Below are 20,739 nucleotides of genomic sequence, written 5' to 3'. Positions count from 1 at the left end.
AATCGCTATTCACCCTTCATATACGCTCAGGAGTCAGGAGAATACGAATCCACTTTATATCACTTTTTGTATTATATTTTATACTTTTTGTATTATATTTTATACTCTACCGATCACAATTTATCATGTATAATGTATTCTTTTTAACTCTGATTATAAAATACTAATTAAAATTTAAAAAGAAAAAAAAAGACACTATATAATATATCATAATTGATGGAATATAAAACGGAGGTCGAAAAAGTGATACCAAAATTTGTATTATGCGTACAGAGTGTGTGCAATAGCTGATATTGCTCCTTAAAATTTTCCACCACCTGTGGAATTGATAGCATTTGCAATTTTGCACTTAGCGCGATTATTGGCAACTTTGGCATCTAGATGACATTTTGGCAAAAGGGAAAATTTATCCAATCTGGACTTCGCACAAGTCACACACACCTTGAAGTTTGAGCCCATCTCTTGCTACTTGCTAGTCCTGTCCCTCTGCAAAGTCAACCTCAGCCCTTTTTCTATGTACCATTCCATTGTTTCTCTACCGCATGTGTCTCTTTCACCCATTTCCCCACACTTTTGCTGCACAGTGAATTTCTCAATTTAACTATACCATTATTATTGGTGTGGGGGCTTTTAAAGTTTAAACCTTTTTTCCCTCGTTTTTACTACCATGTTGTCTGGTAGAGCCGGAGAAACATTTGACAAAGACTAGGTAGCAGAAGAAAGAAGATTGATGAAGAACAAAGAACTAACATGGTAATTTGAGCCCAGGTATGTACTGTGAATTAAACATTTGCTTCTCACTTCTCTCTTTGTTGTAGTTGTATTATTCTCTGCATATAAAGCCAAACAAAGCGCACAATCTGAGAGCCTTCACTCTCAGACTTTTCTAGCAAATAATTGATCTTTTTTTTTTATTTGTAATAATACACAAAGTACAAGAATGCTATATATATATATATATATATATATATAAAATATTCTATTATTTTATTGTATTGATATCTTCATCAAGATTTGGTTTTGTATAAAGATTTGGATTATTCGCGTTCCATTTCCATAGGGTCGTCGGTGTGTCAGTGAAAGAAGCAGATGGGAAGGTACAGTTTTGTCGGTGGGAGTGGGAGGGACAGGGACGAGCTTTCATTGAGGTCTCAGAGGCTCATAGAGGCTGCTCTAGGTGGGGACTTGGAGTGTGTGACAGAGTGTTTGGCATTGGAGGCTGTGGACGTGAACTATATTGGGACAGTTAGCTTGAGAGTCAAGTGCATTGAGACTGTGCTGAGAGAGGAAGAGGCCGATGAGGTTGAGATTGAGTATAGGGACTTTGTCACCGATGTCACTCCGCTCTTTGCTGCTGCTCATTCGGGTCATGTTGATATTGCCCGGAAGCTCCTGGTATGATCTTGGTTTGCACTTGTTTATTTGTTCATTTTTCCTTATAGTTCCATACTTCCATAATGCATTTTTTTGTGTCTGTCCTTAAAAAATTGTGACATTCATTATGGAGCAGTTGCCATAGGTTTCCAATCGTGTGGTATCTATATAAAAATTTATTTGTAACATTCAGAGCATGAAAAGCTAAACTGAATTTTACTATATTTCAATTTCCAAGCCTTGCGCTTTAAGCCAAAATGATTTGGCCTCTTAATGTTTTTAGTTGTTAGGATAAAGGTAAGTGATTAAATTCATAATTTTTTATTAGCTTAAGTTTTTGGTATAAGTGATAGTTTATCATTAATCTTTGTAGACCTTGTTTCTGGTTTTGAGTGACATGTTCATGAGCTGTTCATGCATACACCCCTCATGCTTTTATTGGCTGTTATGTCTAGACTCCTTAGTCCTTACCTTTCTAATTTGATGCCAAGGATCATGAATTGCATTTACCCCTTTTGATCAATTATTACCTGTGATGCTGTCATGGTATGAAATAAACTGACTTGCACTAATGAAGAAGCATAAATCCATGTTCTAAAAGGTTGTATCCAGTGCACAAAGCCCCCACTTTTGCAGGGATAGGGAGAGGTGATTGGTTGGCAGCCTTACCCCCAAATGTTTTCTTTGTAGATGCTAGTTCCTAAATTTAAACCTGCTATTAGTCATTTTTGGTGAAAGGCACTTACCATTGCACCAAGGCCCTCCTCTAAATCCATGTTCTGTATGTTGAAATATAATTTTTGGGTAGTTAAATTTTGTCAAAATCAGTGGTCTTGTAAACAATCTCTGTTGCGGAATAGGGGGTGCCTGGTTTTTCTTGGTTTTAGGATTTTTAATATACAAAGCCAACCAGATTTATGCAATTAACATCTGAGCTTGGTATCAGTGGCCGATTGGCTACAACAAAGTATAAAATTAAGGACTTCTGTAACAATGTTTTTCCATTTCTTTTCTCCAATGTAAATCTAATCTTTTATATAGTGTCAATTCATTGTAAGGTACAAGTTTGTTTTAGAATAGTGGTGTGATCATTTGAGTCATTTTCCAAGAACTGCATAGAACAATTGAAAGAAAAGCTCATTTATCAAAAAAAAGAGAAGAAAGAAAAGCTCTGCTGGGAATCCTGAAATTGATACATACAAAAGATGAAATTTAGAAGTTATCAAATGCTATGTAAATTTGAATTGAATATTCTCTATCTTGATCTTTCTCTTTTTGGGGTTCGAACATGAACTTATAATTAGTGGCCATTGGTTTACTAGGATTGATTTAATGAATTTACAATATTAGCTCACCTTAACAATTTAATGACTTTTGATTGTTTCTCAAACAATGGGTTTTGGTGATTCATGCTCTAGTTAATTGAAGTTGTGCTTTTTTATCATAGTATATAGGACTATAGCATATGTGTGGCAAAATTTTCAAAATAATATTATTTTGATAATAATTATTTGAATTGGCAATGTTTTAAAACTATTTGGGTATTTGTGTTTTTTCTAAAATCGTGTCTTGGAAACACAATTTTGTATGCTGACATTTAAAATCCAGCCAAGTTAGCTGAAATCATGTTTTTTAAAAATGATTTTAGGTGCTGCAATTGTGCTTATAAAAGAGGCTAAATTCCCAAATAACTTCAAAACAAACAGTGCCAATTTAAATATTTAATATTAAAAAGATATTATTTTTCAAATTTTAACCATTTATTGATTGACGATGAATATACACCTTTCTACTAGTGCTATGTATCCCAATATTTTTCTTATGAGTTTTCTTCAACAGTCAACTGGAGCTGATGTAAACCAGGAGTTATTTCGGGGCTTTGCAACCACTGCTGCAGCTCGTGAAGGTCACTGTGTCCTCCTCGATATGCTTCTTAAGGCAGGTGCATCTCAATCAGCTTGTGAAGGTGCCTTTCTGGAGGCCTGTCTTTATGGTCAGGCTGAAGCTGCAGAGTTGCTGATATGTTCAGAGATGATGGGTCCTGATGTGGCCAAACATGCTCTTGTATCTGCAAGCTGCAGAGGATTTGTTGATGTAGTGACTGCCTTAGTTAAGGTGTGTGTAAGAAGTTTTGGTACAATAAATTTTCTTCTCGGAGCTATCTGTGTTAAGTGAATTTCACTCTTTCAGAATGGAGTGGACATAGATTGCATGGATAGGGTTCTCTTGCGCTCAGTTAAGCCTGCATTGCATGCTAATGTAGACTGCACACCGTTGGTGGCTGCAATTGTGAGCCGACAAGTGCCCGTGGTTAAATTCTTGTTGGAGGTAATGAGTCCATCCATTTCCTCTACATATTTCTTTGATTTAATCATCTTTGAACTAATCACCTATTTTTCCTATACACATTTCTTTAAAGTAATCACATTATATTCACAGGATTGCATTTATAATTATCTGATTTTAGCAATATTTTAAAGGTTTAACATTCAAGTCTTACAATTCATGTATATTAGAGTTCCTTCGATGTATTTACAACTGGAAGCTTTTTTGCATGCCTGTCTTGGATTATGAGCAAAGCTAGTTCCTCTGTCTTCATTTCAATACCAAAATTAAAGTGTGGATTTCACATGTATGTGTTCAGGCAGGTGCAAAAACTGATTGCCATGTCAGGCTGGGAGCTTGGTCATGGGATATCTTTTCTGGAGAGGAGTTAAGAGTGGGTGCATGCTTGGGTGAGCCATATAATGAAGTTTGGTGTGCAGTTGAGTATTATGAAGCAAGTGGACAAATTTTAAACCTTTTGCTTCAGCACCAAATTTCATCCCTTGAAAGTCAACAACAGGGGAGAACCCTTCTTTGTCATGCAATCCTTTGTCAGAATCCTGATGCAGTTGGAGTGCTCCTTAATGCTGGCGCTGATGTTGAATTTCCCATAAGAACCAAGAAGGGACATGAATTTTATGCTCTTCATCTGGCTACTAGAATGGGCTTCCTTCCCATTTTAAAACAGCTGATTTTGCATGGTTGCCAAGTCAATTCGAGGACTGAAATTGGTGATACTGCCTTGATGGTGGCTGCCAAATCTGATCAGGCTGACTCTTTTTTGGAACTAATAATTTCAGGTGCTGATTTGGGTCTGACGAACAATTATGGGGACACTGCACTGCAATTGGCAAAGAGAAGTGTCTTCGGGTCCTCTTTAGTCAATATCCTTAAGCAGGCAATTCAAACTGAAAAAAAGATCTTCTCCAGCAATCTTGAGGTATTTTCTTCGCTGCACTTCGTTGCAGGAACTGGTAATGTGGAGCTTCTACAAATGGTCCTCCCAGATTCTTCTGAAGATATTAGTAAGCATGATGGCTTAGGTTTGACACCTATTCTGGTTGCGGTGAAGGCTGGACATACTGAGGCCTTCCGTCTTCTTTTAAATGCTGGAGCTGATATCAGTGTAAAGAGCAGGGAGGGGCAGACAATTGGGTCTCTCTTGCAGCATCATCCCTTTGACGGTGCCAGGATTCGGTTTGAGGAGATATTGCTTGATGCTGTGCTTGCTAATAAACTCAAAGGCTATTTAGAATTTAGAGCTATACACTTTGCAGCACAAATAGGAAATTTGCCTGCAGTAGTTGAGCTCTTGAAAATGGGATTCTCTGTAAATTCTTTGGATGAAAATGGGCATTCACCTCTCATGGTTGCAGCGAAGGAAGGCCATGCTGATGCCTGCAAGCTGTTACTACAAAGAGGTGCTGATTGTGGTATTGTCAACAGCAGCGGGGAGACAGCCTTATCTCTGGCTAGGAAAGGCAGTAATTGTAAGGATGCAGAAGGTGTGATAATTGATCACTTAGCTCGTTCTCATGTGCTTCTAGGGGAGGAGCTCTGCAAGCATACACGTGAGGGGAGAGGTTCTTCACACATGAAGGTGGTTCGGATGCTCAAATCTGGCTTGTTGTCATGGGGAAAAACTAGTCGGAGGAATGTGGTGTGTAAGGAGGCTGTTGCAGGGCCAAGTGCACGCTTTTTAAAGAATCAGAGGAACGGTACAGGGAATGGAAACAAGTTAGTTTTTTGGGTACTGACTGAGACAGAGAGAGAGATTCACTTTGAGGCAAGCTCTTATGCTAAATTGGAACTCTGGGTTCATGGCATTAATCTCATTGTAAAGGAGGCAACTTCTGGTGCTTGGTGACCAAATTCTTCAGCTGGGACTTACCAAAAAAAGAAATTTTCAGTTGAGAGTAAGACATACTAATTGAATTATATACACAGATAAGGCAATAGAGTTTGTTAATTTTTAGTGTGATTTCTTTGCTTTACTTAGCTCTGTTGCTGTTTCATTTTCTGTTTTTAAAGCATGAAAACTAAGAAAATCAGTTACACCCCCTTTTTTTTGGGTGTGGGGGGAGGGGTGGGGGGGGGGGGGGGGGTGGGGAAGAGGGGATTGTGGGCCCTATAAAAAAACTCTACCAAAGCCTTGTCAATATGTTCATAGTGTAAAGATTTGTAATATCTCCTTCATTGTTGAATTTTCCCTCTTAATCAAAGAATTAAATGGATGAATGCCTGGCTTGTCCGCCATTTGTTAGTGCTACCACCTACTATCATGACACGTTGCATTTGGAAGCTTCTGGATTAATGCAGCAGGGCAAGAATGTTGAATGCTTAAATTTAACTAGTGCCCCATTGAGAAATATATGGTATTTGTATGACAGTTTTGAGGCCAAAAATCTGGTCCTGTATATGTGCCCCCATGATAGGGAATGCTTAGAGAAAGTGTGGTGATATGCTCTTATTGTGGACAAGAAAGTAGCCATCTGGGATGGAAAATATTGTGTTCCAATCTAGAAGGTGTTGACATTTTCTTGATAATGTGGAACACCAGCTACCTACCTTATGATATGCTTTTGCATTGTAGACTTTTTGGTGCCGGTGCCTATGATGATGTTAATGCACAGAGAAGTCACTGGCTATATTCAATGATATCATTAAGACTTTTTTTTACATGATAGGCGAAAACACCATTTTAGTCCTTACATTTTGAGGTCACAGTTAATTTGGTCCCTACATTTTTACAACAGTCAATTTAGTCCTTGTTATTTTCAACTTGTAGTCAATTTGGTCATTACCGTTAACTTTTAACGAAAAATGTTTACGTGGCAAACGGATTGTACAATTAGCACATTTAATATTAAAAGATTAAATAAAATGCTGATATGTCCAAATTTTATTTGCCACTTCAATGATTAACTGTCAAAAAAATACACATCAGAAAAATAAAATAAAAAATTAAAAGGATGAGGTTAAGGAATTAAATTAATTAAGTAATTTTTCAATTTCCTTTTACTTTCTTCGGAACCAAAGTGCAACCCAGATGCACACAACCAATTGAAATAATCAAAATAGCTTACATCTTCATTTCTCATTCTCACGCTTCCCACCTCCATCACCTCGTAAGTTTATATTGTTTTAATTGAAGTGAATGAATTTCATTGCTAAAAGTAAGCTTTCATTTCCGGATTGGTAATGTTTAGAAAAATGATAGTATTTGTTTTGATTTTCTTGGGAAACACACTTGTTTTTAGTATTGAATTTTCCAAAAATCATATCAAAGACTTGTTGTTATTATTATTATTTTTTACACAAGAAGATCATTATTATTGTATTAGCGATTGGATCCTCACAAGCCTCGATTGGATCAAATCCGAAAAGGATCATCAATCTCTGGCTTTGGCATATGCGCACTGCGTGTACGAAAGATCAGGCTTGAAGGCATAAAGCCCATTAGGAATTTCACAGATCTTTCATGGAACTGTAGCAATCTTCTAGCAAAACCATCTTTATCTGAATCAGATGTGCTATCTATTGATGAATTGGTGTTGTCAGATCTGGTTTTTTAGGCGGATTTAGATTCGTTTTGTGTAAGGTTCTGATTCCTTGAATTGGGATGAAAAATTGTGTACTGGGTTGGTGTTTGGTTGTCAAGAAAGTCCAAGAAAAAATTAAAATTTTATTGAATAAATTTTTATTTCGTTTGATTAATTTAATTCTTTAAATTTATCCTTTCAATTTTATTTTTCTGAAGTGTATGTTTATTTGCCAGTTAATCACTTATGTGGCGAATAAAATTTAGACATATTAGCATTTTATTTAATTTTTTAATATTAAATGTGCCAATTATGCAATCCGTTTGCCATGTAAGTATTTTCTATTAAAAGTTAACGGTATGGACTAAATTGACTACAAATTGAAAATAACAGGGACTAAATTGATTGTTATCAAAATGTAGGGACCAAATTGACTGTGACTTTAAAATGTAAGGACTAAAATGGTATTTTCGCCTACATGATATTGATATTGATGAATTTGGAAAATTATTAGTTACTCTAGGAGTACTAAGGGTCTGTTTGGATAGAATTTATTTTGCTGAAACTGAAAACTGAAAACACTGTAACAAAATAATTTTTAAATATGTAAATAGTACCGTGGGACCCATTTTTAATGAAAAAATTGATAAAAAATGAAATTTGTGGGTCCATGAACAGTGCATCCGTGCACTGTTCATAGCGACCGGTTAAAAGTTGCGGCTACTGTTGCATGAACAGTAGCCGCTTGCGGGAAAAACGCGTGAAAAAAAAAAAAAAAAAGAAAACGCAGAAACGCAATTAAGTAAAAACGCAACGCTATCCAAACACACAATAAATGCGTACTTCATCTTTTCACATAAATAGTGACTCATACCATGAATTTAATTAGTAGGACCCACCATTCATATAAGAGAAGGAAATATATATTTATGGTATTTTGAGAGTACACAATAATTTCCCGATGAATTTAGATATCTTACTTTTTAATGTTTCTGAAACGCAAGTAAGCCTGCTAAATGTCTTAAATGTTAGAACTTCGGTAACATTGTTGTCAGAGAATAGTAATTGTTTGTTGGCAGAGTCTACTTTACGCCTTCCTTTCGTATAAGAAGGTTCATAGTTCAGATTAGGGGGGTCCTGTAGTGCTACAAAAAGTGATTTGATAGTCTTAAAGCTCTTTTAGCGGAAATTGCGCTTGATAGTTTCACTAAAGAGCTTTTAGGAGATTCTTAAATTCAATATTTTAAGTATCCTTCACCAAATTTTTTCCAACACTCTAAAACGTTAAAACGTCTTTAGTTAAGTATTTATTTCACAATAAGATATATAAAAGGACCAATAGAGAGTCTATGGACACAACTTTTGTATTACATCTTTGATTTTGATTATGAGAGATAGAAAAAAGTTGGTGTGTGTGTCCATATAAAATGAATAGTTTATCAATATCATCAAATTGTAGTAAAAATTGCGACAAAATGTGTGATTATAGAAAACAGGTCAAAAAGGATCATTCTATCTTTTTGGGACACAAATGTCAGCAACTCTAATAATCAACAATTGCAAACTATGGCACAAAGTACCAATACTTATCAATGTATATGCGCGTAGCCTTCAGTTGACTTCTGCTTCAATAGAGAGGTGTACTTTTCTATGCTTGTTCACCACTTCATCATCTACTGTATTTTCTTTTTCCTTTTTCGTGTTCCCATGATTTCATTTGAAATAATAGAAAAAGAAAAAAGCTGGCGTACGTTAAAACTGCGTGGACTGCACTCTCCAAAGGAAGACATTGAAGCTATATTTTCAGGACCAGGGCGTGTACGGTAAGTGAGAGTACGCGCGTGAGTGATTACTGTTAACGACTATATCAACCACCATGATGACAGTCCGTTATATGTAAAGAAGTGACGGTCAAATCATTTTTAGTTGAGTCAAGGTTGACCTGTTAATATTATATGTTAAATTTCCACTTTGTACAACGTTAAGGAGCAACCAAACTCTCATGACCAAACTGTATTCCTGTTGTAAAAAACAGCACAAAGTAAAATAATCTGCAAAACCCACCTGAGTTTCTATGGTTGTTACTTGCTTATAAGTGATTCATAACTCCAAGTTTTAACTAGCCTGCCTATCTCTAGCTCAAAACTGTTATGGATGATATGGGCAAAAAAATGAGTCCCTTGTTTGTTTTAGTATATCTATTTTTGGTTCTGAATGGCGAGGGCATCATGGCAAACGTGGAGGCTAAGAGCAATGTACACAATATTCAACCAATATCCAGCAACAATTTATTTTTCTTAATTTTGTTAGTTTTAAGAATTCCTTAATTGGGTGTCCACTATTTCCTTTTCCAATATACAGGTTCACATAATTTATCTGGGAGAGAGGCAGTACGATGAACCCAAGTTGATCACTGATTTACATCATGATATGCTTGCAAAAGTAGTAGGGAGGTATGACATAAATCAAGGGGGAAAAAAAGAGTAAACTTATTGGTTGAGAATACAATCAAATCTAACTTAAATGTTTTTTTTTTTTTTTTTTTTTTTAAATAATTATAATTATTAATTTTTCTGCAGCAATGAAATAGCGTCAGACTTGATGGTCTACAGTTACAAACATGGCTTCTCTGGATTTGCAGCCAAGCTCACAAAGTCTCAAGCACAAAAACTTGCTGGTACCAACTAAAACAATTAAATACCATGAAGAAGTTGATGACATGTCTAATTAAAGTCTAAATCATGTCTGTGATTACTAACATAATATTGTGCTTATCATTGTTTTTTAAATTATTGTTCATGTGACTGCTTTAGAGTTGCCCGGTGTTGTTCGAGTCATACCAAATAGGCTTCACAAGCTGCAGACAACTAGGAGCTGGGATTTTCTTGGTCTCTCTTCTCATTCTCCTAACAATATTCTTCACAGTAGTAATATGGGTGATGGAGCTATCATCGGTGTCTTTGATACAGGTTCATAAACTTCACCATCATGATAATCCCTCTCTTTCTTTCTTATATGTCTATAATCGATACTCAACTGGTCACCTAATGAAGCAGGACTATGGCCGGAGTCCAGAGTTTTCAGAGATGAAGGCCTCGGGCCAGTTCCACCTCGTTGGAGGGGTGTCTGTAAATCTGGGGAGCAATTCAATGCCTCAACACACTGCAACAGGAAAATTATTGGAGCGCGATGGTACATCAATGGATTTCTTGCTGAGTACGGAAAGCCATTGAACACATCTGGAGACCAAGAATTCTTATCTCCAAGAGATGCAAATGGACATGGCACACACACAGCCAGCACAGCTGGTGGTTCATTTGTGGGCAATGTTAGCTACAAGGGCCTTGGATCTGGAACTGTTAGAGGTGGTGCACCTCGTGCTCGCTTAGCCATATACAAGGTTTGCTGGGATATACTTGGAGGCCAGTGTTCATCAGCTGATATACTCAAAGCCTTTGATGATGCCATACATGATGGGGTTGATGTTTTATCTTTGTCAATTGGGTCTTCCATTCCTCTGTTCTCAGATGTTGATGAACGTGATGGCATTGCAACTGGTTCATTCCATGCTGTGGCTAGGGGCATCACTGTAGTTTGTGGAGCTGCAAATGAAGGACCTTCAGCATATACAGTACATAACACAGCACCATGGATCTTAACTGTTGCAGCAAGCACTATGGATCGAGCATTTCCTACATCCATTACACTTGGAAACAATAAAACTTTACTGGTATGATGGTTGTGAGTAAGGCAAATTGCATATTGAAATTTCAAACATAGGATTGAAAACAGTCTCATCACCGTTTCTTTTGAGCATGGAAATGAAGTAATTGGCTTTGTGATTATTCTTGTAGGGTCAAGCCATTTTTACAGGAAAGGAGATAGGTTTTACAGACTTGGTATACCTGGAATCCACAAAATTTGATCCTAATGCAGCAGGGTAGCTTGAAGTGTTTCTTTATGTGTGCATGGTTGTGATTAGCAAGTTAGTTTGAAGCATGATTCTTTTTTCTTGATTACGCTTGCAGTATGTGTGAAGACCTTTCACTCAATAACATTTCAGTATCCGGGAAGGTGGTGCTCTGCTTCACTTCAACTGCTCGTCAGACTGCTTTAGTGCAAGCATCAGCAGTTGTAAAAGAAGCAGGAGGTGTTGGGGTTATTATTGCCAAGAAGCCCAATGATGCCTTGTATTCATGTGACGGTGACTTCCCATGCATTGAAGTTGACTATGAAATTGGCACCAGGATACTATTTTACATCAGGTCTACCAGGTAACAACACAGTCATGATAATTCCTTTACTTTGTGATTATTACCTAATCCTTTGATTAAGGGTATTGGAATGGAGTTCACAGGTCTCCTCTAGTAAAGTTAAGCCCTTCCAAAACAATTGTGGGCAAGCCAGTATCACCCAAGGTGGCCTATTTCTCATCCAGGGGGCCTAACTCTATTGCACCAGCAATTCTCAAGGTTTGTTTTTACTACATATGGCTTTGATTATTCTGCCTTAATATCCTGTTTTTCTTCAATGATTTAAAAAATACTTTAGGTAACAGATTGTTGTTCGCATTTTACCTCATTGTCAGAATGACTTACAATGTGTCTAATTATTTTACCCTGCCCTACATGGTATTTAAAGAAAAGTTCACATACATACTCTACTTGGGTCCTGGTTTGAGTGTACAACTTAGTCTGAACAGGAAGTGCAGGGTTTCTTACTAGATTCTTTTGAGACTATCTTGTTATTTCTATGTGGGACAGCCAGATATAACTGCACCTGGTGCCAACATATTAGCTGCCACTTCTCCCCTTGGTCAATTTATGGATGGTGGATATGCCATGTTATCTGGAACTTCAATGTCAACTCCTCATATCTCAGGCATTGTGGCACTTCTCAAAGTGTTGCATCCTCACTGGTCCCCAGCAGCCATTAAATCAGCTCTTATCACAACTGGTACTTCCATGCTGATAACCTTCATTTAGCAAGTTCTTTTTTTTTTTTTTTTGGTTCATTGCCACTCAGAAGATCATGTATATAAAACTTACTGATCACGTGTGGATGTTTACAAATCCTAATGCAGCATGGCAGACTGGTCCATCTGGTTTACCAATCTTTGCTGAGGGATTTCCTCAAAACCTTGCTAATCCATTTGACTTTGGAGGTGGCATTGTAAATGCAAATGGGGCAGCAGACCCTGGACTGGTATATGACATGGGCACAACCGACTATATACATTACCTCTGTGCCATGGCTTACAACAACTCTGCCATCTCTCGGCTCACAGGGCAATCCACTGTGTGCCCCAGTACTAAAGTCTCCATTTTGGATGTAAATCTACCTTCCATAACCATACCAAGTCTCAGAAATTCTTCCACTATCATCAGAACTGTTACAAATGTTGGAGCCTTGAAAACCATTTATAGAGCTGTTATTGAACCTCCAATTGGCATTGTGGTATCGGTAAAGCCTGATGTCTTGGTCTTCAACCCTACTATCAAGAAGATCTCCTTCAAGGTTACAGTCTCCACAACCCACAAGGTGAACACTGGCTACTATTTTGGAAGCCTAACATGGACTAATGGAGTGCATGCTGTAAGGAGTCCTTTGTCCGTGAGAACTGAGCTCTTACAATCTTACGCTGATGATAACTAAAAAATTGCAGATTTATGAGGTTCTTAATTTCATGTTAATGCCAATACAAGGGTATTTCTTTTTCTAATATTCTTAGCTTTTATTCAAATTTTCATTCATTTTGGAGAATTGTCTTGGGTCTCCATCGTATCCATAATAATACGGTTATAAGTTTATATGCAATTTTTTTAATCCACCTTGGGATTTGAACAACTATTCAGCATTATCCAAGTAGACATGATGACCTCTTAAATAAAGGAAACCCATGTTTAAGAACATAATGTAATACATAATTAATTATTGGCTTCAATGAAAGCATGAGTTGCAACAAAATAATTGTATAATGACCATGTACAATTGAACCAAATAAAGGAAATCTCTTTACTTACAATAGAAGCAAAACTCAAGTTAGTAAATAATCTATTTTCACATTGTGAATGACTGGATTCAGTGAATTTATGGTTCTGTAGTTGAATGCAATAGAAATGAAATGACCAATGTTATAAAGCAAAATGCCACCACGGAAGATCATAATCCTGAGATTTTCATGTAGGGTGCAATATTGGACATTAGATTTAACAGAGAACACTGAAGATTGGTTGCCCTATATCAGTCCCCATCTCATCCTTCAAAGAAAAAAAAAAGCAGGCTTCTTGGAGTCCTAGAAATGAAGACTGACTGATTCAATAGTTTGATTTGTTCATAGTGCATTCTTATCTTTTCAACTTATTTTACAATTTTCATGCACACACGCAACCCCCTCCCTTTTAGGTCTTAGCTATTTGTAATTCCCCAAATACTTTCCTGAAATTACAGAACCTCTTGCATTCATAACAAATTGATAAACATATGCTTACAGTGTCCTCTCTCCACTAGAAATTCATCATGAATGTAATTTTTTGTGTAATGAGACTAAATCAGATGAAACTGATCACGCTTCTATAAACCTTCATCAACTTCAATAATTCTATGACAATACGAAACATGAAATGAACTATAAGCCTATAGAGCCAATGTATGATATGGATATTTCCATTGTAAATTAACTTTGAAATTGCTATAGTATAATCAAATGATGTTATATATATGTCACGTCTCTCTTTACAATATACAATAAAAACGTAGACTACAAAAATAAGAAGGCATTTGCTTTTCAATTATATACAGAGCCCAGATAGAGCCTCCTCCAAGCATAAGTGTAAATGTAAGACCTGATATATTGCTTTTCAACTCTACTACGAAAAAGGTCTCCTTCACAGTTGCAGTATCCACCAGCCACAAGTTGAACACAGGATACTATTTTGGAAGCCTAACTTGGACTGATGGGCTGCATACTGTGACAAGTCCCATATCAGCGAGAACACAGATCATACAATCTTATGCTGATGACAATTAAAAATTAATATCCTCATTCCAAAAAGAAAAAGAAAAATAAATTTTTGGACTATCAAATAGAAAATGAGGGGCATGTCATCCACAGTGAAGGCAGGTTTTGCTGTTCTGTATCAATATTTTAATTACATCAAGCTTTGGATGTAACTTGCCTTATAACTTGACAATTGTTAATTATATCAACAGGTGCATGTAATTTTCTACAGGCTCTATGCAGTCCATAACAGAAGTTTCCCTTTGGGAACATATTTTTGACATTTGCATTTGCTGCATTGATTACTTTCATGCAGCCTCATGGACAGGGAATTTTAAACATCAACATATATTCCAAACTCAGTTGCCAAGGACAAACATTGATGCTCTTAGTAAAGTTTATGTATCCAAATGCTTGTTTTATTGTCAATTATCTGCCCTGTATCCGATACAATAAATCACAAGTAGCATATGGAGGAACCTTCAGTGTGAATTTCTACCAGACTGTGTAGGAGAAATATCCAAGATATTAATGGATCTTCTGACCATGAACCATGCTTGATTAAAGAGCAAGATGTCTATTGGGACCACAGCTTTTCCTGAGATCATCCCAAATATGGTCCCAAGGACACGCCTGTTATTGTTCCTACCTTTCTGAATCCTATAGTTACAGTACCATGACACCTTCCCCCAAAACAATCCTGCTTTTCCCTGAAAAAGAAGTCCCACTCATGACAATGGAGAAACAAGAAAAGCAAAAGCCCCACTTGGACATTGTGGGTTGGGAATCTTGTGGCTTGGCTTTCAGAAAAAAAGGTGTTACAATGAAAGTGGGTTAAGGGGTCTACACCAAATGGTGCAACATCACCATCATTCATCTAGATCATTCAACTGCAGACCATCAACACAACTAGGCAGAAAACAGGACTTTATATCTATGATCAAGTAATAGAACTTTAAGCAGTTTTATGAAGGACAACACATTTTCGTATTAATATAGGTGAGACCTTTCATAAAATCATGCAACTGATAACAAAAAGCATATCAACATGCTTCTATTGAGTCCTAATGCTTGGCAGTAATTGACACTGATGCTTAACAAATACACATCAAAAGCTTTTGGTGACAACCATGTCGACAAAATAAAAAGCTCAGAAAAGTAGATAAAAAGAACAATTCCAATTTTCAGTCAATCTTTCAACACAAAATCATGTTTCACATGGTATGCAATATTCCCAATATGTAAAACTCTAATGGGAAGGCCTGCCTTAGCATCTTTCAACTCCCAGCACTATCCAATAACAGTACAATTTGCTTACTTTATCAATGGTTGAGAATAAAGAGCAAAAAGTACACCAGAAAAAAATGTTCCTCTTTTCTCATGTCTGTTAAAGTTCTAGTATATCATCATAGATATAGGGATACCTTATTTAAACCTTGCAAATTTGAAAAAGAGAAACCAAACACACATAGGGAACTTATATCTGAAAATAAAATACAAAAAGGAAATCTCCAAACCATAACATCTCTTGTATGATTTGCAAATGGATATCAATCCAAGAAACTGGAAATGGGCAAGAAAAAGCCACATTCTTTTGATTCTCTCTCTCTTTTTACTGCAAAACCATCTTCAAGTCTTTGTGATATTGGTTGAGGCCAACAGTAGCGTAAGTGTAAATATGCAACTTCAAGTTCTAGCTCTGTATTTTTTCCGTTTTTTTTGGCACAGGTACTTATTTAGTTAAGTGTCTAGGTACATATTGTGTACCTGGGTCAAAAGAAGTATGAGGATCCAGCTACTACCAAACGGTCTCACCATGAAATGCTATCAAATTTGCTAGGAAGGTTTGACTTCAGCATTTTCTGTTGAAATAACTTTAAATGTTTCTACTGTTAGTAGCAGGAGCTGCAAAATTAATAAGCTTTCTTCTGTTTGTATTGAAGCAAGGAAGCTGCTAAGAGTTCCATACTTTACAGCTATAGACATGGCTTTTCTGGGTTTGCGGCAAGATTGACAGAATCTCAGGCAGAAGCAATTGCAGGTAATATAATAAAAAAATATACATACTGAGCTAGCTCATTGCAACACCACCGGTATATGTCACTGATAAAATTGCAGATTTTCCTGGAGTTGTCCAAGTGATCCCAAATCGCATTCACAAGCTCCATACAACCAGAAGCTGGGACTTTATTGGGATCAATCATCATTCTTCAAAAAATCTACTAACAAAAAGCAATATGGGTAAAGGAATTATCATTGGTGTGATAGATTCAGGTAATATGTCTTTTAATAAATAAACAGCAGTAACATAAAAAATGTACTTAAAGAGTGCAGAAAAAAATTTATTTGTGCAGGAGTTTGGCCAGAGTCTGAGAGTTTCAATGACGAAGGTATGGCTCCAATTCCATCACGCTGGAAGGGAATTTGCCAACAAGGGCAGCTGTTTAACTCCACAAATTGCAACAAGAAACTTATTGGAGCTCGCTGGTTTATAAAAGGACTGAGGGATAAACTCAAAATGCCCATCAATGAATCTGACATGGAGTATCTTTCACCGCGAGATGCAGAAGGTCATGGAACTCATACAGCTTCAACAGCAGCTGGCTATTATGTTAATAAAGCAAACTATGGAGGACTAGCTACAGGTTTAGCCAGAGGAGGAGCACCTCTTGCTCACTTAGCTATTTACAAGGCTTGTTGGCAGATCGGTTTCGGAGGATGCACTGATGCTGACTTCCTAAAAGCAATCGACAAAGCCATACATGATGGAGTTGATATCCTATCCTTATCTCTTGGCGATGGGATTCCTTTGTATTCCTACGTTGATCATCGTGATTCTGTTGCCATTGGTTCTTTCCATGCAGTCATGAAGGGGATCACCGTAGTTTGTTCAGCAGGAAATGATGGCCCTATCTCACAAACAATAGCCAACACTGCACCCTGGGTTATCACCATTGCTGCAACCACAATAGACAGGGCCTTCCTGACAGCCATTACACTTGGAAACAACCACACTCTATGGGTAAAGTAAATAGCTAATAGAATGCAATCAGCTAAGGATTTATTTTCTGGTAATGGAAAACAATTTTGTTTATTTCAGGGCCAATCTATGTATACTGGAAAACATAATCATGGATTCACAGGCCTTACATACTCAGAACGCATAGCTGTTGATCCCAATGATGATTCAGCGTGAGAACTCTTCTGGTTTCCACTTTTTTGGTTCACATTTTCTATTCTGTCCTCTGATATCATGTGCGTTCTTCAAGCAAGGACTGTCAACCTGGAAGTCTTAATGCAACAATGGCAGCAGGGAAAATTGTACTATGTTTCTCACAATCACCACAACCAGCTATAGCCTCAGCATCAGATTCTGTGCTGGAAGCAGGAGGAGTTGGAATCATATTTGCACAGCTTCATGATGACGGGATTCAGTCATGCTATTCAATCCCATGTATCAAAGTTGATTATGAAGTAGGCACACAAATACTTTCCTACATCAGAAAGGCAAGGTAAGGAGAATGGAGTTGATAACAAACTGCATGTTCATGCAATTGAAAAAAAAAAAATTAACTTGATCTAGTCCACCTCTTTATGAAGGTCTCCGACTGCAAAGTTGAGTTTTCCAAGGACTGTCATTGGGAAATGGTCATCTCCACGAGTTGCATCTTTCTCATCCAGAGGACCAAGTTCCATGTCCCCAGCAGTGCTAAAGGTAAAGCCAGGAAGCTGGATTGAATACATAGGTCACTTAACTTTTTTAAATAGGAGGTAGAGTGGAGCCAGACTTGAATTTAGGACTACATGCTCTGATACCAATATAAATTACCGCTAATCCTAAAAGTTTAAATTGTTAGAAAATTGTGAATTTAATCACTTAACCAATATTCTTTGACATTGAATCCCTATTTCATAGCACAACTCATGATTTCCACTTGACAAGGGTAACCTTAATTTGTGTCTGTATGATATGCTGATTGAGATGGGGGTAGCCTGATATCGCGGCACCAGGTGTTGACATATTAGCTGCAGTTCCACCATCTTATGGCAGTGGATTTGCACTGAAATCAGGAACTTCAATGGCTTGTCCCCATGTGTCAGGAATAGTAGCTCTCATTAAATCTGCACATCCTAACTGGTCTCCTGCAGCCATAAGATCAGCTCTGGTCACAACTGGCAAGTTGAAACCAACATTTGTTTGTTATTAATTATTATGATTTATGACCTTTTTAAGACCATAAATCTGTAATGAACCCCATCAACATTTATGCAAATTGCAGCTTCCCAAGTTGGAACAGATGGATCAGGCATAGCTCAAGACGACCCCAACCACAAGGCAGCTGACCCCTTTGATGTTGGTGGTGGGAATGTTAATCCCAACAAAGCAGTGGACCCGGGTTTGATTTACAATATTAGCATTGGTGATTATGTTGAGTTCCTCTGCTCCATGGGTTACAGCAGTGCCTCCATTACCACATTAACCAAGACCACAATTGATTGTACTAAGAAAGGCCATTTTGGACCGAGTCTCAACCTCCCTTCTATCACAATTCCAAAACTCCAAAAGAAATTAACAGTAACTAGAACAGTGACAAATGTGGGGCCTGTTAGTACAGTGTATAAAGTTGTAGTGCAGGCCCCCCATGGCATAACAATGGCAGTTACGCCTCAAACTTTGAGTTTCAATGTGACCACTCAAATTCTTTCCTTCAAAGTTACCTTCTTCTCAACCTCAAAACTGAATGGAGACTACAAATTTGGAAGTCTAACATGGAAAGATGGTAAGCATCGTGTTAGGATTCCAATAGCCGTTCGTGCCATCAATTTTGAATCATTTGAAGATTTGTAAGATGGCTCAAAGTGTGAAAATAATTTTAGTCAAATAATTATTTGCAATTCTGGAAAATTGTATGAGTTCGCTTGAGTCTTGGGATAAGGAACATGGACGTAATAAAATAACAACGCTCGTGGATTTGGATTAGCTTTTATCTGATATGCTGGAAGTGGATGAAAAGTACAATTGTACCAAGATAAAATGAGGCTTTAAAAAGCTATATATATTATAAGCAAATAAGCTAATTAAATAAAAGAAATTGCTAATTGTATCTCTCACTTTTTTTTTTTTCTTTTGCTTAAGGCATCTATCTCTCAGTTGTGCACGCAAAACTGCTTCCTCCTCCTTTATTTTTTCAGCCCCTCTTACACTAGCACAAGCCATGAAACATGCTTTACTTGGTATTTTACATGGGAATTAGAATTGTTGGTGTGGGTGTGGATTTCCAAACACTTTATCTTTTGTTGAGAGTCATACATTGGTTTGGAGTGAGTCCATTCATGTGTTTAAAAGTCATTGTTTACCTTTATTGATATCTTAAAATAGTGGGCCTAATGTGAACTTGGGTTTTATCCATATTATGCACACGCTGCCTTGCTCCGTCTCGTGATGTGTGAGATTTGGGTCAATTTTGTTTCGAGCTATTATTTTTTCTCATGCCGTTGAGCATTTAATAGCTCTCAGCGACTGTTGGATTGATCCATTAGAGATTAGCTCACTTGTTAAGCTAACTCATTATTTTATTGTTATTAGTGGCTTACTTAATGATCTATTAGAGCTCATTCAATCACTAGATTTATTATTCTCTCTATTGCAAATAGAAATAGTTGAGCTCTCCTTTTCTCTCTCTCATATTTTTCTTCTTGGGCAAATCATCTCGAACTTGCGCAATTGGGGTTGTTTGCTCAATCTTGATTAAGGAAAGGCATATTAGAAAGTTGTTTTTGAACCTTTGTGAGTGGAAGTGCATTCATCATGAAGGTCGATTCTATAGTTTGATCCTAGGGTATGGGATAGTTTGGCCAAGAGAACCATTCGCATCAAGTTCTACTCTAAGAGTCTAAGTGGCCTGAATCAACATTTAAGGATAATGCTATTTGTGTGATTCTATAGCACTGTAAGATCGTTCTAAACTTCTCTTTATTTTTTGTTCTTGCTTAATATTCGGGTTTATTTTAGTTCGATCAAAACTTGTTTATTCACTACTACATTTCCAACAAGAATCACATTGGAAGTAGCATGGACCCCTATGTGTATTATTAAGCAGAATATTCTGATTAATTGTTCAATTCTCAACGCACTTGTTAATCTACACGGTAATATAGTTCACCACAGTCATGTATATACCAAATCTTCAAGCAAGATAGATAATAGCAATTATCACAAGACTCAATATTTGGTAATGAAATGGAAAACCGATGGACTTTCAATGGAAAAACCACTTCGGAGACATAAACAATCCCCGTAGAAAATTCACTAAGGAAAAACAATTACAATGATCTAGCCCCAGAACCTTTGAAATCTTCCTTGAACACCTCCTCAGTACGAATCAAAACCTCTGGCATTCCAAGGAATCCCTGAAGATTTTCTGCAGTTAACCTCATTATAAAAAATGACTCTATGGTTTCAAACAATCAAACTTTCTTTGGGATCACAAGATGAGT

The 20,739-nt window shown here is 37.0% G+C and overlaps 3 protein-coding genes across 3 annotated transcripts; all 3 read left to right on the top strand.

Moving 5' to 3' along the window:
• The first annotated feature begins 363 nt into the window (after positions 1–363).
• LOC126713180 (uncharacterized) lies at positions 364–5,680 on the top strand. Its single transcript, XM_050412862.1, has 5 exons — positions 364–768; positions 1,061–1,395; positions 3,214–3,489; positions 3,565–3,702; positions 4,019–5,680. The coding sequence occupies exons 2-5, from the start codon at positions 1,090–1,092 to the stop codon at positions 5,564–5,566; spliced, it is 2,268 nt and encodes a 755-aa protein (XP_050268819.1). The 5' UTR covers positions 364–768; positions 1,061–1,089; the 3' UTR covers positions 5,567–5,680.
• A 3,553-nt stretch (positions 5,681–9,233) lies between these two features.
• Positions 9,234–13,058, top strand: LOC126713179 (subtilisin-like protease SBT3.3). Its single transcript, XM_050412860.1, has 10 exons — positions 9,234–9,496; positions 9,603–9,694; positions 9,821–9,918; positions 10,055–10,210; positions 10,298–10,971; positions 11,096–11,181; positions 11,270–11,515; positions 11,599–11,713; positions 12,005–12,197; positions 12,325–13,058. Exons 1-10 carry the CDS (start codon positions 9,392–9,394, stop codon positions 12,894–12,896), a joined length of 2,337 nt encoding a protein of 778 aa, XP_050268817.1. The 5' UTR covers positions 9,234–9,391; the 3' UTR covers positions 12,897–13,058.
• A 2,398-nt stretch (positions 13,059–15,456) lies between these two features.
• LOC126713178 (subtilisin-like protease SBT3.9) lies at positions 15,457–19,222 on the top strand. Its single transcript, XM_050412859.1, has 10 exons — positions 15,457–15,907; positions 15,994–16,085; positions 16,185–16,282; positions 16,360–16,515; positions 16,596–17,263; positions 17,342–17,433; positions 17,511–17,753; positions 17,842–17,956; positions 18,234–18,417; positions 18,522–19,222. The coding sequence occupies exons 1-10, from the start codon at positions 15,785–15,787 to the stop codon at positions 19,088–19,090; spliced, it is 2,340 nt and encodes a 779-aa protein (XP_050268816.1). The 5' UTR covers positions 15,457–15,784; the 3' UTR covers positions 19,091–19,222.
• The last annotated feature ends 1,517 nt before the right edge of the window (positions 19,223–20,739 follow it).

Source organism: Quercus robur, chromosome 2 (assembly GCF_932294415.1).
Source record: "Quercus robur chromosome 2, dhQueRobu3.1, whole genome shotgun sequence".
Classification (NCBI taxonomy): domain Eukaryota; kingdom Viridiplantae; phylum Streptophyta; class Magnoliopsida; order Fagales; family Fagaceae; genus Quercus; species Quercus robur.
The sequence above is the reverse complement of the archived record's forward strand: the minus strand, read 5'-3'. Positions and strand labels throughout refer to the sequence as shown.